The sequence below is a fragment of the Chanodichthys erythropterus genome, chromosome 12 (genome assembly GCF_024489055.1).
Source record: "Chanodichthys erythropterus isolate Z2021 chromosome 12, ASM2448905v1, whole genome shotgun sequence".
Lineage (NCBI taxonomy): Eukaryota > Metazoa > Chordata > Actinopteri > Cypriniformes > Xenocyprididae > Chanodichthys > Chanodichthys erythropterus.
This window is the reverse complement of record NC_090232.1, coordinates 1,250,585-1,267,664: the sequence shown is the minus strand read 5'-3', so window position 1 is coordinate 1,267,664 and position 17,080 is coordinate 1,250,585. Positions and strand designations below refer to the sequence as shown.

At 35.0% G+C, this 17,080-nt stretch overlaps 1 protein-coding gene across 2 annotated transcripts; it reads left to right on the top strand.

Moving 5' to 3' along the window:
* The first annotated feature begins 33 nt into the window (after positions 1-33).
* ercc5 (excision repair cross-complementation group 5) lies at positions 34-16,850 on the top strand. Of its 2 annotated transcripts, none has more exons than XM_067403912.1 (16): positions 34-67; positions 548-640; positions 2,399-2,574; positions 2,648-2,763; positions 2,833-2,934; positions 3,019-3,067; positions 3,149-3,292; positions 3,370-3,556; positions 6,988-7,875; positions 12,203-12,429; positions 12,583-12,702; positions 12,833-13,046; positions 14,016-14,160; positions 14,467-14,667; positions 14,754-14,838; positions 16,195-16,850. In XM_067403912.1, exons 2-16 carry the CDS (start codon positions 553-555, stop codon positions 16,633-16,635), a joined length of 3,183 nt encoding a protein of 1,060 aa, XP_067260013.1. In that variant the 5' UTR covers positions 34-67; positions 548-552; the 3' UTR covers positions 16,636-16,850. The 2 variants fall into 2 exon arrangements, with proteins under 2 accessions (XP_067260013.1, XP_067260014.1); XM_067403913.1 differs by having other exon boundaries at positions 38-67; positions 468-640.
* The last annotated feature ends 230 nt before the right edge of the window (positions 16,851-17,080 follow it).

The following is a 17,080-nucleotide window of genomic DNA, read 5'->3' as shown; positions in this document are numbered from 1 at the left end:
GAACGGAAGTGCTCAGTATGTGTTTCCAGCGGACCGGATGTTATGGTTCAGACGCTGTAAGCAGCAGGTCTGTGTGTGATTTTTATAAAATATCATCATTTAAACATCTGAACAATGAATAATAAACAATCCCATTATAATCAAAAATAATAGATTCATCACCACTTTATTGTTGTTGTTGCGGTTTTGTATTTCTACAGCGTTTGAGTAAAATTTCCAAATTGTGACACACCAAATCATAATTATGATATAAAAAGTCAAAATTATAACATCCTAAGTCATAATTATGAGGTAATTATTATGTTCTAGGTCATAATAATTATAACATAAAAAGTCGGACAGTTTTTGACTTTTTGTCTCACTGTTATGACTGTTTAATCTCATAATTTACATGGTTTTCTCAAAATTTTGACCTTCATTCTTACTTTTTTCTCTCATAATTTTAATTTATGTCATAATTTTGACAGGGCTTCTCACGGTTCTGCTTTACACTGTGTGAAAGTTGATGATGATGATGATGATGAAGATGTTTTCCTGCTGTGGTCAGGTGTGATGGGAGTTCATGGACTGTGGAGGCTCTTGGAAAGCACGGGAAAACCCGTCAATCCCGAAACTCTGGAGGGGAAGATCTTGGCTGTCGGTATCCTTTCCTGCAGGATTGACTCTCTTCTTCCCTAAATAAACACTACAGCAAATACACACATAATCAAAGCTGCAAGCAGCATTTACCGGGGTTCAAGCACTTTAAGGCCTTTAAGCACATAAAAAGTCATTATATTTTATTCAGCAAGCATGCAAACACTTAGATCATAGATGCAAAAGACCTTTTACAGCCAATACAGGCAATTTAATAAGGAAAAATATGTTTTAAAGGTTTTTTGATAGTTATAGTGCCACCTATTGCCCGATCGCCAACACTTTTTTAGGTGTCCTCAGAGTGTGCCCATACACGTGTGTTAATTTCGTTTTTAAGTTATAGATGCTTATATATATGAGAGCATAAAAAATGACCCAAAAACATCTTTGATTGGATTTTTTTGCCACTTCCTATCAAAATTTTGAAATTTGGGCTTTACCATATAGTAAACCAACTTAGGTGCCGTGTTTCCTACGGTGGTTTCGTCTCGATCGGATAAACAATTTTGAAGATATTCGCAAAAGTTTTTAAAGCGCCAAATCACAACGTTGCACAAACCATAAGCCAAAACCTGGCAAGTCTGGTATCGTTGGACTCGGCAAGGATTCAGGAGTCTAAAGACGTGACTCCCGTGAATATAAGTCGACCACACCCAAAGTTATACACATTCTCATCCAAAACCATTAAAAACATATGTTTTTTTAAAGATTTTTAACAGTTATAGCGCCACCCATTGTCCGATCTACACAAAAATTGGCATGCGTCTTTAGAGTCATATGTTGCATGTGCTCACCTATTTTCGTGAAGTTCTGGGTTTTTGTTTAGGTTTAATATGCTTTTTGGCGTATTTAGCCACACCCATTTTCTAAATGACCCAGTTATAGCGACCCAAAGGGTAAAGTTCAACTTTTTTTTGATAATTATTGATCTAGAAAGTCCAGAGAATTGACCTGCACTGGTTTTGTTCCGATTGGGCGAAAAACCTAGGACTAGTTCGCAAAAGTAGTTTTTTCACATATTTACGAATAATTAATGAACGATTTGATTGACAGCATTGGTTCTTGAGGCAAAATTGTTCAGCATGAGGAGATCTATCAAATGATAGGCATATTGTGTGGATCTGTGAAACTCCATATGTTTACTGAGGCGTAAAACTCGTTAGCGCCAACTTGTGGCCTATTTCTTTCAAAATTTTTACAGACCTCCAGGCCCATGAGTCAATCATGCCCACCGAGTTTTGTTCCGATCAGCCACCGTTAACCTTGTCCAATAGGTGCTCAAACTTCATTTTCAAACTTCATTGGCCGATGGCGGCCATGTTTTTTGAGATACGCCAATGTCCTCATAGACTATCATGTCCCCTTGGACCAAGACACTGTATGCCAAATTTCAAGTCGATCGGACTAACGTTTGCATAGTTACAGCTGTTTTCATGTTTTTTTTCAAGTTATACCGCCACCTAGTGGCCAATAGACACAATTTTGTATCGTGACCAAAGACTGAGCGAGTGCAAATATCTAATTTTGTTCTCGAATTATAGCCATTTTAGTAAAAGTGGCTCCGCTCTTATCGGTCGTTTTGGCGCCCCTTAGTGACCGTGAACCAAAATTTCAATTTTTTGTTTTGATAACACACACTTATATATACACACATTCCCCCAAATTCCCACGACTGTAATGCAATGAATGAAAATGACTCTGATTGTATTAAACGGTCAGCAGCATCACTGGTCAGTTTGTATCCGTGACTCACTGGTGACAGACATCAGTATCTGGCTGAATCAGGCGGTCAAAGGTGTTCGGGATCGAGACGGGAACGCGGTTCAGAACGCTCATCTCCTCACGCTCTTCCACCGGCTCTGCAAGCTGCTGTTCTTCCGCATCCGGCCCGTGTTTGTGTACGACGGAGACGCGCCGCTGCTCAAGAAACAGACGCTGGTGAGCTTTAAATCTGTGTGTGAAACATCTTCTGAGATTCACGGAGGAATAACAACAATCTGAACCCGCTCAGGCCATCCGGAGACAGCGGAGGGAGGAATTGAGCCGCGAGTCCCGACAGACCAATGAAAAACTCCTCCGGACGTTTCTGAAGAGACAGGCCATCAAAGCAGCTCTCGGGGATCAAAGGTACGAGCTTTAATTCACGTTCGCAGCTCAAAACATGTTCAAAAACGTGCTGTTTTTCTTTTCCCGCAGTCAGGAATCAATTCCCAGCCTGTCGTCTGTGAGACGGGATGATCAGGATGACTTGTACGTTCTTCCCGCGCTTCCTCCGGACGAGGACCAAGACAAGAGCAGGTGAGGTCAGGGACATACAACACATGATGATGATGATGATGATGATGAAGGAAAACGTCTTCATTTGAATCTTTATGAGTGTAGTTCGGAGGAGGAAAGAGACGGAGACGAATCGACCTTCAGCAGATTCCAGGTGAGAGGAATCACATCCGAGCTGTTTCCAAGCAGCTTCACAGATGTTAATGCTTATATACCGCGTGATTTCTTTCTTCAGGAAGAGATCTATGACAATCCTAACTCTGTAGACATCAACTCGGAGGAGTTTTCCCTCATGCCTCCGGAGATCAAACACGAAATCTTGAAAGAACTGAAGGAATTCAACAAGAGGCGACGTACACTGTACCACAAACCACCGGAGGTAACGCCCGTCACAAACATCCTCAGTGTTTCTGTCTTGTTTATCAATGTCTTTAACTCCGACCGCTGGTCTCTCAGAGGTCAGGCGAGTTCTCGCAGTATCAGCTGGCCGGTCTCCTGCAGAGGAACAAGCTCAACCAGCGTCTAGAGGGAGTGGAGCAGGAGATGAACCAGCGCGGCACTGGAGGAGCGGAGAGCAAAGATCATGACATGGAGGTCCGCCGGCTCGTGTCTGAGGACTCGTCCCACTACATCCTCATTAAAGGTCTGGGAAAATCCTGTCAAATGGCTTTTAGTTCACATCTGTAGCTTTGAGTGTTCAAAAGTTTGGGATCGGTACGATTTTTAAAATGTTTTTACTATACTTATTTGATCAAAAATACAGTAAAAATAGTGAAATATTATTACAATGTAAAACATCTGGTTTCTATGTGAATATTAAGTAAAATATAATTTATTCCTGTGATCAAAGCTGAATTTTCAGCATCATTACTCCAGTCTTCAGTTTCACATGATCCTTCAGAAATCATTCAGATTTTTATCTCGTAATTCTGACTTTATATCTCGCAATTCTGACTTTTTATCTCGTAATTCTGACTTTTTATCTCGCAATTCTGACTTTATATCTCGTAATTCTGACTTTGTCGTAATTCTGACTTTTTATCTCGCAATTCTGACTTTGTCGCAATTTTGACTTATCTCGCAATTCTGACTTTATATCGCGCAATTCTGACTTTATATCTCGCAATTCTGACTTTATATCTTGTAATTCTGACTTAACTCGCAATTCTGACTTTATATGTCGCAATTCTGACTTTATATCTCGTAATTCTGACTTTGTTGCAATCCTGACTTTTTATCTCGCAATTCTGACTTTGTCGTAGTTCTGACTTTTTATCTCGCAATTCTGACTTTTTATCTCGCAATTCTGACTTTTTATCTCGCAATTCTAACTTTATATGTCGCAATTATGACTTTATATCTGGTAATTCTGACTTTGTCGCAATTTTGACTTTATATCTCGTAACTCTGACTTTGTCGCAATTCTGACTTTTTATCTCGCAATTCTGACTTTTTATCACGCAATTCTGACTTTGTCGCAATCCTGACTTTTTATCTTGCAATTCTTACTTTTTATCTCGCAATTCTAACTTTATATGTCGCAATTATGACTTTATATCTGGTAATTCTGACTTTGTCGCAATTCTAACTTTATATCTCGTAATTCTGACTTTGTCGTAGTTCTGACTTTTTATCTTGCAATTTTGACTTTTTATCTCGCAATTCTGACTTTGTCGTAGTTCTGACTTTATAACTCGTAATTCTGACTATAACTCGCAATTCTGACTTTATATCTTGTAATTCTGACTTAACTCGCAATTCTGAGTTTATATGTTGCAATTCTGACTTTATATGTCGCAATTCTGACTTTATATCTCACAGTTCTGACTTTATATCTCGTAATTCTGACTATAACTCGCAATTCTGACTTTATATCTTGTAATTCTGACTTAACTCGCAATTCTGACTTTATATGTCGCAATTCTGACTTTATATCTCGTAATTCTGACTTTGTTGCAATCCTGACTTTTTATCTCGCAATTCTGACTTTGTCGTAGTTCTGACTTTTTATCTCGCAATTCTGACTTTTTATCTCGCAATTCTGACTTTTTATCTCGCAATTCTAACTTTATATGTCGCAATTATGACTTTATATCTGGTAATTCTGACTTTGTCGCAATTTTGACTTTATATCTCGTAACTCTGACTTTGTCGCAATTCTGACTTTATATCTCGCAATTCTGACTTTTTATCTCGCAATTCTAACTTTATATGTCGCAATTATGACTTTATATCTGGTAATTCTGACTTTGTCGCAAATTTGACTTTATATCTCGTAACTCTGACTTTGTCGCAATTCTGACTTTTTATCTCGCAATTCTGACTTTTTATCTTGCAATTCTGACTTTGTCGCAATCCTGACTTTTTATCTTGCAATTCTGACTTTTTATCTCGCAATTCTAACTTTATATGTCGCAATTATGACTTTATATCTGGTAATTCTGACTTTGTCGCAATTCTAACTTTATATCTCGTAATTCTGACTTTGTCGTAGTTCTGACTTTATAACTCGTAATTCTGACTATAACTCGCAATTCTGACTTTATATCTTGTAATTCTGACTTAACTCGCAATTCTGAGTTTATATGTTGCAATTCTGACTTTATATGTCGCAATTCTGACTTTATATCTCACAGTTCTGACTTTATATCTCGTAATTCTGACTTTGTTGCAATCCTGACTTTTTATCTCGCAATTTTGACTTTTTATCTCGCAATTCTGACTTTGTCGTAGTTCTGACTTTATAACTCGTAATTCTGACTATAACTCGCAATTCTGACTTTATATCTTGTAATTCTGACTTAACTCGCAATTCTGACTTTATATGTCGCAATTCTGACTTTATATCTCACAGTTCTGACTTTATATCTCGTAATTCTGACTTTGTTGCAATCCTGACTTTTTATCTCGCAATTCTGACTTTGTCGTAGTTCTGACTTTTTATCTCGCAATTCTGACTTTTTATCTCGCAATTCTGACTTTTTATCTCGCAATTCTGACTTTATATCTCACAGTTCTGACTTTATATCTCGTAACTCTGACTTTGTCGCAATTCTGACTTTTTATCTCGCAATTCTAACTTTATATGTCGCAATTATGACTTTATATCTGGTAATTCTGACTTTGTCGCAATTTTGACTTTTTATCTCGTAATTCTGACTTTGTCGCAATCCTGACTTTTTATCTCACAATTCTGACTTTTTATCTCGCAATTCTAACTTTATATGTCGCAATTCTGACTTTATATCTGGTAATTCTGACTTTGTCGTAGTTCTGACTTTTTATCTCGCAATTCTGACTTTATATCTCACAGTTCTGACTTTATATCTCGTAACTCTGACTTTGTCGCAATTCTGACTTTTTATCTCGCAATTCTAACTTTATATGTCGCAATTATGACTTTATATCTGGTAATTCTGACTTTGTCGCAATTTTGACTTTTTATCTCGTAATTCTGACTTTGTCGCAATTCTGACTTTATATCTGGTAATTCTGACTTTGTCGTAGTTCTGACTTTTTATCTCGCAATTCTGACTTTTTCGCAATTTTGACTTTTTATCTCGCAATTCTGACTTTGTCGTAGTTCTGACTTTTTATCTCGCAATTCTGACTTTTTATCTCGCAATTCTAACTTTATATGTCGCAATTATGACTTTATATCTGGTAATTCTGACTTTGTCGCAATTTTGACTTTTTATCTCGTAACTCTGACTTTGTCACAATTCTGACTTTATATCTCGTAATTCTGACTTTGTCGCAATTTTGACTTTTTATCTTGTAATTCTGACTTTTTTTTGCAATTCTGACTTTATATCTCGCAATTCTGACTTTTTTCTCGCAATTTTCACCCATTCTGAGGTTTTTCCTCAGAATTGTAAGTTTATATCATGTAATTCTGAGAAAAATAAGTCAGAATTGTGAGATAAAAAGTCACAATTACCTTTTATTTTTTATTCAGTGGCAGAAACATAATCTAATGCATCATTGATGAATAAAATAATACATTTCTTAAAAAAAAAAAATCTGCTAGTGTCCTACTAAAATACGGCAAAACTTTCTTATTCTGATCTTCAGGGTCTCAGAAGAAGCCCAGCGCTCCAGAGAGTCAGTCGGCTCCAGCGCTGTGGTCCAGCTGTCCGTGGGAACGCAAAGGGAAGCCTAAAGGAAAGCCGGAGCCCTTGTGGCGGCCCATGACAGAGGAGGAGGAGAACAAGCCTTCCTCCTCATCCTCCTGTGCTGAGGAGGATCTGTTGGCGTCAGGAGGAGCACCGGCATCTCCTCGCACGCTTCAGGCCATCCAGAGCGCCATGGTGGACAGCAGCTCTGAGGAGGAAGCCATCGATACCAGAGGACACAAGACGACTAGATCTGATGAAAAAGACGGAAGTGCGTCGCCTCGAACTCTACAGGCCATCCAGAGCGCCATGATGGACAGCGGCTCTGAGGAGGAAATCCAGAGGAAAACCAGAGGACGCAGGACGACTGGATCTGATGATGAAGATAGAAGTGTGTCACCTCAAACTCTACAGGCCATCCAGAGCACCATGATGGACAGTGGCTCTGAGGAGGAAGCCGGCAAAACCAGAGGATGCAGTGCGACTGGATCAGATGATGAAGATGGAAGTGTGTCACCTCGAACTCTACAGGCCATCCAGAGCCCCGTCACGGAGCAGACGGTCCACAAGCGCAGGGCGTACGTCATCACGAGCAGCTCAGAGGACGAGGATGAAGCGGGTGCGATCGTTTCCTCACAGGAAGAGTCTTCAGAACCAAAGCCTCAGGCCAAATCGCCTCTTATTCCCGGTTCTGCAGTAGAGACACGTGAGCCACGAGACGCCACAGTAAATCTGCATCTGAAGCAAAGACACCCGAACACTTCCTCTGATCATCTAACTGTGAATACAGACAGAACGGAAGAAAACAAACTCAAGAGTGAAGATGATGAGGAAAGCAGCTCTGAAGGTACAAATTCACAGATTGATTCAGTAATAAACAGAATCAGTGATGCAAACTTCATCAAATGTGAGACGCATTTAAATTCAGACAATAGAGTCATTATTCAGTTCAATCTGATAGTGTCAGTGCAGTCAAATCAATAATAGCGGAAGGGTCCGTGTACGTTTTGATAGTTTGTTTTCCAATTTGAAATGAAATACGCAGAAACGAGGAAACGGTCGTTTCCCGTTTTTTCATTTGTTAAAAAAAACGGAAAAACAAGATTTTGACTCGATTTTCGTTTTTTCGGGTCACGGATAGAAAATGGAAACACAACTTCAAATCTCGTTTTCCACATGTGGGCGGTCATTACACGCCCCTTTCAGCCGATTGGTCAATCAAATCTGAGCCAGTGACGCCATCTTCAGTTCGTTCAACAAAATAACAGTCCTCTGCCGCTATATCAGTATGTCATAAATCGGCTTTCTTCTGTGCAACCTAACGCGTATTTCACAGAAATATGTTTGCACAGATAAAAAAAAGTTTTAAAAAACCTACAGTAAATTTAATTAAGTCTGTTTTTAAGCTGTTTTTAAAATGTAAATGCCTCTACATCTGTTACTAAGCGCATGACATCCTTTGGGCTACTACCACCGATCAATAGGCTATACATAATGACAGACTATTATCTATTATAGATCAGTGGCTACTGCACTCATTTTTTTTCTTATTTTAATGTTTTGTTTACATTTTATACATTTAAATTCAATAATTTAGCAGACGCATTCCTTGCAGTAGACTATACAGTCATATTAGAAAATAGGCTATCCACTAGGTGGCAACACCTAATAACGGTATCACCATCGGGGGGCTTTTTAGTTTTCCTTAGCTTATAAATGGCCATACAGATTTTATCTCTTAAATTAAACACTTTTATTAACACAGTGAACATTACTATTATATGTCACAGTTTACTTGCTATCCTCACTTTTTCTGTCTTTCCTTCGCTTTTGAATGAATTAGCTATAAATGGCCCTGAACATTTTACTTTCAATTTCGATTTAACGGCTATTGGCGATTCTGCGTCAATTGCTTCAGTGGACAACAGCAAAACAAAAACTCTCGTATATTAAACATAGAAGTTTTATTATCTTTGTAATTATTTTATTTTGTAAATATTCGTGGCTTAAACAGCGGGAAAATTTACTGTATGCAGTTCTGTGGATGTTTTGAAAAACTTAAACTAAACGAAAATTATTGTTGCCTTGTCAATATAATTTCTGTTTTTTCCCCCTGACTTTCAACTGATGCGATCATCGTTTCATTAACCGATAAAATTATATTAAATTAGAATTAAACGAAATTTGATAAATGTCTGTGAATCATTAAAAAATTCCAGGGGTTTAGTTTTAGCCTACATAAACAAATAGCAGAATAAACAACAGAACATGAGGATTCATTATCATCACGCACCTGCAGCGCTTCTGTGAACGGAGAACAAAGGATTCAAAAAGGAATAGGCTAAATAGCCTATGTCTATGCGCAAAATTTATTTCACTTAAGTAATTAATATTACCAAAATGAAAGGGGAAAAAATGCGACAATATGAGTGTCGGTTTATTTTTGAGAAGTTCACAGAAAGGAAACCAATACGGCAGAAAATTTCTTTGTTTATTTTACGAGCAATGTTTTGTTTGTGAGTGTACAAAAATAATAGGCCTATTTAACCTTTCACAGATTCGAATGGTGTTACATATATTTGACCATAAATGTCTAAGTATTAAGTTGTTTCCGCTTTTATAAGAAAATTCAAGTGAACGCGCCGGCGCCTCACGCACACACAACATCAGTTTTAGGAACTTGACGCCACAGCCTGTTAACTGTCAAAATATGTACATTCAACCAAATATATAAAACGTTATAGGCCTACTGCTCATTTTAAGTAGTCTGTGTAGGCTACAATAAAAGCGTTTAAATAATAAATATAGTTTAGCCTCCAAATCGTGAATATTGAAACATTTGGATTTGTGTCAAATTAGAGAGGTAGTTATAACGCCGGTTTCTGTTTCAGTTCAGCTTTAAATTAATTCGTTTTGGCTTAACATTTATATATTATTTTTGTCATAACTAAAAAGGCTATGTAGCTGTAATTTTGATCTTTAATGTTTGATCTTTACATATTCCCTCAATCTTTTAACCAAAGGGTTATTAACATTTCAGCAGGCAATTAGGCTATATAAAATAAATAAATAGAGATGAGCGATTGTTCGTTTTTCAAAATTGCTATTTATTTATTGTGATTTATTCTATTTATTCAAAATAGAATAAAATAAAACCTGTAGGTTTTTTTTTTTTTTTTTTTTTTTTTAATCTCTGCTTTTCATCCGCTCCTCTGTGTGGGTAGTTTCACTATTAAACTACAAACAGCATTACAACAGTCTGTGTGCTGATTAACATTTCTGAAATAAATATTTCTGTGAAATACGCGTTAGTTTGCACAGAAGAAAGCCGATTTATGACATACTGATATAGCGGCAGAGGACTGTTATTTTGTTGAACGAACTGAAGATGGCGTCACTGGCTCAGATTTGATTGACCAATCGGCTGAAAGGGGCGTGTAATGACCACCCACATGTGGAAAACGAGTTTTGAAGTCGTGTTACCATTTTCTATCCGTGACCCGAAAAAACGAAAATCGAGTCAAAATCTCGTTTTTCCGTTTTTTTTTAACAAACGAAAAAACGGGAAACGACCATTTTCTCGTTTCTGCGTATTTCATTTCAAATTGGAAAACAAACTATCAAAACGTACACGGACCCGGAAGAAGCCTAAATACACTGATTAGTGTGAAACGCTGTTTCAAAACATTTATTTGTTTGTTTGATCCTGACGAGTCTGACACAACAACACCGATTCAACCAATGATGTGAGTTTGGGGCGGGACTATCGGTTCATTCAACCAATGGCAGACAGGGGGCGCATATATCATTTTTAGTATTTTATTTTGATTGTTTTTAAAAAAAATAATAATAATTTTACATTTTTATGAATCAATTTTTTTTTTAGAATTTTTTTTTTAGAATTATTTATTTTATATGAATGATTTAATTCTTTTTTAGTATGTTTTTTATTTTAGAATTGTTTTTTATTTTTTGATTGTTTTTATTTTAATTTTACATTTATGAATTCATTGTTTATTTTTATTGTTTTAATTTTAGAATTATTAAATTTTTAGGATTTTTTTATTGTTTATTTTAATTCTACATTTTTATAATTTCATTCATTTTTATTAAGTGATTTATTTTAATTGTTTTTATTTTAGAATATTTATTTTAAATTTAAATTATTTTTGTTTATTATGTTTAGTATGTTTAAATTTTTTTAGAATTATTTATTTTATGATTTTTAATTTGATAGTTTTTATTTTAATTTCACATTTTTATGATCTAATTTCTTAATTTCTGTTAATTTCTATTTTCTAATTTTTTATTAAGTGATTTATATTAATTGTTGTTATTTTAGAATATTAATTTTAAATTTAAATGATTTTATTTTTACTACATTTTATTTTGATTTGTTTTAGAATTATTTATTTAATTTTTTATGATTTAAGTTTTTATTGTTTTTATTTTAATTTTAAATTATGATTTAATTCCTTTTTATCAAGTGATATTATATATTTTTTAGCATATTTATATTAAATTTTAGTGATTTAATGTTTAGTATGTTTTATTTTTTTCTTTAGAATTATTTATGATTTTTAAGTTGATTGTTTTTATTTTAATTTCACATTTTTATGATCTAATTTCTTAATTTCTGTTAATTTCTATTTTCAAATTTTTTATTAAGTGATTTATTTTAATTGTTTTTATTTTAGAATATTTATTTTAAATTTAAATGATTTTATTTTTACTACGTTTTATTTTGATTTATTTTAGAATTATTTATTTAATTTTATGATTTAATTTTTTATTGTTTTTATTTTAATTTTAAATTGATTTAATTCCTTTTTATCAAGTGATATTATATTTTTTGTTTTAGCATATTTATATTAAATTTTAATGATTTAATGTTTAGTATGTTTTATTTTATTTTTTTAGAATTATTTATTTAATGATTTTTAATTTGTTTTTATTTTAATTTCACATTTTTATGATCTAATTTCTGTTAATTTCTATTTTCTAATTTTCTAATTGATTTATTTTAATTGTTTTTTTTAGAATTATGTAATTAATTATGTAATTTAAGCATTCATCAGCTCACGAACCCCTGGCTTAAAGGATGTTTTTAAAAGAGGTTTTTACTGGAAAACAAAAAACAGCGATGGAGTGATTTGTTCATTTGGTCTCTGCAGAGAGTTTTATTGAGGTGTCTGATGTGGAGGAACCACCTGAAACACAGCAACCTCACGTCAAAGCAGAAGAAGCAGCCGATAAAAGCCCCTCAGAAGAGAGCGAGGAGGAAGAGGAGGAGAGCAGAGAGGAAGAGTCTGGCATTCAGAGCTCAGATAAGAGTGATGAAGTCAGCGAGGCCGTAGATGAAGCTCCTGCTGCCGCTAGCGAGTGGGATCACATCGACACGGTACATCTCACAGGATCCTTAGACTACACTCAACTGCATCAAATTTAAGGCCATAAAAAGTCTTCAATGGTATAAGAAAAGTCCGAATTAAACCCCCTGCGACACCCTGACTGTGACTGAAGCCATCTGTGTGTGTGTGTGTGTGTGTTGCAGGAGGAGCTGCTGCAGCTGGACAGACACCTGCAGGATGAGCAGACGAGTCTGAGAGAGCAGCAGCAGCAGCAGGAGCGCAGCAGCACCAGCGTCACGGGTCAGATGTGCCAGGAGAGTCAGGTCAGCCTCGCCACACCAAAGCCAAGATTTCAGATGATGCCAATGTTGAATCGACAGGCAAAACATTCATATATTATCCTGATATTGTATTGTGTGTATAACACGATTGTTATATGCTTGTTTCTCTCAGGAGCTGTTGCGTTTGTTCGGCGTGCCGTTCATCGTGGCGCCCATGGAGGCTGAAGCCCAGTGTGCGGCTCTGGACCGCCTGGACCAAACGCACGGCACCATCACCGACGACAGCGACATCTGGCTCTTCGGCGGCCGGCACGTCTACAAGAACTTCTTCAACCAGAACAAATACGTGGAGCATTACCAGTCAGCTGACATGCAGAACCAGCTAGGTGAGCGAAATCACTTCAGTACTATCATAATTATTAATATTTAGAATTTTATTTTTATATTTTCTGGTTGTGTTTTCATTAGTTTATAATAACCCTGATCTGATTGATTTTTTTTTTTAAATCAGTGAAATTTACAGTAAAAAAAGTTTTGGATGAGGAAATGACAGAATCTGCAGCGGTGCCATTTTAATGCTATCGTAGTTATTAATATTTATAATTAGTTTAGTTACATATTCATTAGTTTATAATAACCCTGATCTGCAATACTGTACTGTAAAAAAAAAGAAAGAAAAAATATACAGTAAAAACCTTTACTTTGAAAATACGGTAGAAACATTTTAAGCTTTATGTATTTTTAAATTTACAGTAAAATAACATATTTCATTAACTGAGATAATGCTATTTATTCCAACCTACTGAAGTACTAAAATCATTTTTTTTTACCCGTTTAATACTCAAATTAAAAATATTAAAATAAACATTCATTTAACAACATAAGATAAAACCCTAATGTACATAACTGATGAGAAAAACTAAATTATTTCACTGAAACACCATTAAATGTGATTGTGGGAATGTCAAGATTGTTCATTTTCACTTCCAAAAACTGTCATTTTAATAGTGTTTTACTGTTAGTTTTTCACAGTATATAGTAATTTTTACTGTAGTATTTTTACTGTTAATTTTTTTACTATGTGTTAAAGGGATAGTTCACCCAAAAATGTAAATTATGCATTAATTTACTCTCCCTCATGTTGTTCCAAACCTGTATTAATTTCTTTATACTGTTGAACACAAAACAAGATATTATGAATAATGTTTGTAACCGAACAGTTCTTGGTCCCCATTCACTTTCATAGTATTTTTTTCTATACTATGGAGGTCAATGGGGACCAAAAACCCCTTTAAATGATTACGCATGTTGATGATGAGGGAAGAGACACAAACCCTACTTGTATCGGTCTGTAGGTCTGGACCGGAGCAAACTGATCAATCTGGCATATCTGCTGGGCAGCGATTACACCGAGGGGATTCCCGGAGTGGGATTCGTCACAGGGATGGAGATCCTCAATGAGTTTCCCGGCGCTGGATTAGAGCCGCTCCTTCAGCTCAGGTCAGAAACACACTTATAAATCACTCACAGTGACAAAGATGCTCTGGGTTTTACTGATATTCGACATCTTTCGACATGATGTTAGAAGTTTAGCTGATAAAATCTGTGAAGAGTGTCAAAGGTTTCTTTTTACAACATGTTTTTGCATCGTTGAGCATTTTAGCCAATCACAGACAGGTCTGTTGAGCATGTGAAGGAAACAACTAATCAGAGGCTTTTAAATTACTACGTTTTTTATAGGAAGATTGTGCTTTTTGTATAATTTTGTATTTTTTTTTTCAAATGTGTGTGTTCTGTGTGATGTAGTGCGTGGTGGGCTGAAGCTCAGGAGAACAAGAAGCTGTCTGCCAATCCCAAAGACACAAAAGTCAAGAAGAAACTGAGGAATCTTCAGCTTCATCCTGGTTTTCCCAACCCTGCCGTGGCCCAGGCTTACCTGCAGCCCACCGTCGACCAATCAGACGCCGCGTTCAGCTGGGGCCGCCCACACCTGGAGCTCATTAAAGAATATCCTTCATGTCATTTACAGTGTGATAGTTGCTGTTTATCACACGTCATGTGTGACTGCAGGAGATTTTCTTAACCAGTGTAACGTTCTGCCTGAACCGCTTCGGATGGAACAGCAGGAAGACTGAAGAAACGCTACAGCCGGTGCTCAGACAGCTCCAGACGCAACAGGTCATCTCCACTACTGAAGATCAGCTTTAATGAATATAAAATATAGATATTAGATCAAAAATAATAAAATAAAATAACTAAAACTTAATTAAAATATAAATATAAGGCTCATAAATTCAAATTATTACGATTTTTTTTTTAATGTTTTTAAAAGAAGTCTCTTCTCACCAAGGGTGCATTTATTTGATCAAAAATACAGTAACAATATTGAAATATTAAAATACAGTAAAAATATTGAAATTAAAACTATCCTACAAATAATAAAAATATTATTAAAATGCATTTAAAATTATTAAAATACATTTATTAAGATACAGTAAAAATATTGAAACTAAAGCTATATAAAAAACTGATAAAATGACAAACTTAAAATGAAAAAAAAAACATAAAAGCTCAAATTATGATTGCCTTATTGTTTTTGGTATCTTCTGCTCACAAAGGTGGAATTTATTTGATCAAAAACACTGTAAAAAATATTGAAATTGTATTATTAAAATACAGTTATTAAATATTATTACATTATTAAATATTGTATTATTAAAATACAGTAAAAATATTGAAATGAAAGCTATCCTAAAAATATTACAATTATTAAAATACAATTAAAATTATTAAAATACAAATAAATTATTAAAACAGTAAAAATATTAAAATATTACTATAATACAGTAAAAATACAGTAAAATATTGAAATTAAAGCTATTCTAAAAATATTGAAATTATTAAAATACAATTAAAATTATTAAAATGCAGTAAAAATACAGTACAAATATTGAAATTAAAGCAACAGAAAAAACTAAAAATGGAAATATATGAAATGAAAATATATACTTAAAAGCTCATAAATTATGATTACGATTAATTAATCATGATTTTTTTTTTTATGTTTTTGAAAGAATCTCTCCTCACTAAGGCTGCATTTATTTGATCAAAAATACAGTAAAATATTGAAGTATTATTAAAATACAATAAAAATATTTAAATTAAAGCTATCCTAAAAAATATTGAAATATTATTAAAATACTATTAAAATTAGTAAAATATAATTATTAAAATACAGTAAAAAATACAGTAAAAAATATTGAAATTAAAGCTATATAGAAAAACTAATAAAATGACAAAAATAAACATAAAAGCTTATAAATTATGTTTATGATTAATTAAGCTTTTTTGAAAGAGCACGAGAGACTGCATTTATTTGATCAAAAATACAGTGAATATATTGAAATATTAATTCATCACAGTTTAGTGTATTGATCAAATAAATGCAGAACAGACTTTCAAAAACAAAATCTGAGTGTTACTCTATATTTTGTCAGTTGTTATGATTGTCTTACTCTTATTGTGTGTGTGCAGACGCAGCTGCGCATCGATTCGTTCTTCCGTCTGGAGCAGCAGGAGAGGCAGACGATCCGCAGCCAGCGCCTGCGCAGAGCCGTCACCTGCCTCAAGAGGAAAGAGCGAGAGGAGGAAGAGGACGAGGAAGAGGCTTCTCCGTCTAAACAGGGCAGGACCGAGGCCTCGCCGTCAGCCGCTGCGGGACCGTCAGCAGGAGGATTCATAGGGTCAGCGGTTCACGCAGACATACAGGACGAGACCAGGGGCGGAGAGGTGGGCGGAGCTACGCAGCACAGGATGCTGATGTCATCGAGGGCGGAGTCAAGCAGCTCCAGCTCAGATGACGATGCTGAATGTGGGAGGGGCGTTGCTATGGTTACAGCTCGTTCTGTGTTTGATGGGAAAACTAGAGGAAGAGGGAAACGAGGAGGAAGAGGAAGGAGCAAAAACAGATCGTGACGACAAACGCATTTATGAACGATAGCATCAGAGAGATGAAAAATATCTTGTATTTATACACTGCTGCTGTAAATAACATTCTGTGATCATGTAAAAAAAGTATGACATCAACAATAGATCTGAGGACTATTGCTACTTTTCTATTTCTATTTTTTACTATCTTTTGATGAATTTAAGAAAAAAGAACAATACATGTCTGAAAAAACTAAATGTGTCTTCATTCTACAGATTGTTCTAAAGCAGCTTAAAAAAAATATTTTTTTAATTTATATAAAAAAATTTATATAAATTAAAATATCTTGTTTTGTTTAGACATATGTATGAACACTTCAATTGCATTTTTTTGCCCCTTACTATCAAATGTTTGACATTGGTCGTTGACTATAGGCTAATGACCAAATGTTTCCGATTTTCCTACAGTGGTTTCAAAGATATTTGTGAAAGT

Bases quoted from the DNA above. Each gene is read 5' to 3' on its own strand.
- ercc5 (XM_067403912.1), top strand. From the start codon at position 553: ATGGGAGTTCATGGACTGTGGAGGCTCTTGGAAAGCACGGGAAAACCC. The intron at 12,430-12,582 runs GTACATCTCACA...TGTGTGTTGCAG, and splicing joins AGTGGGATCACATCGACACG to GAGGAGCTGCTGCAGCTGGA. The intron at 14,668-14,753 runs ATATCCTTCATG...AACCAGTGTAAC, and splicing joins CACCTGGAGCTCATTAAAGA to GTTCTGCCTGAACCGCTTCG.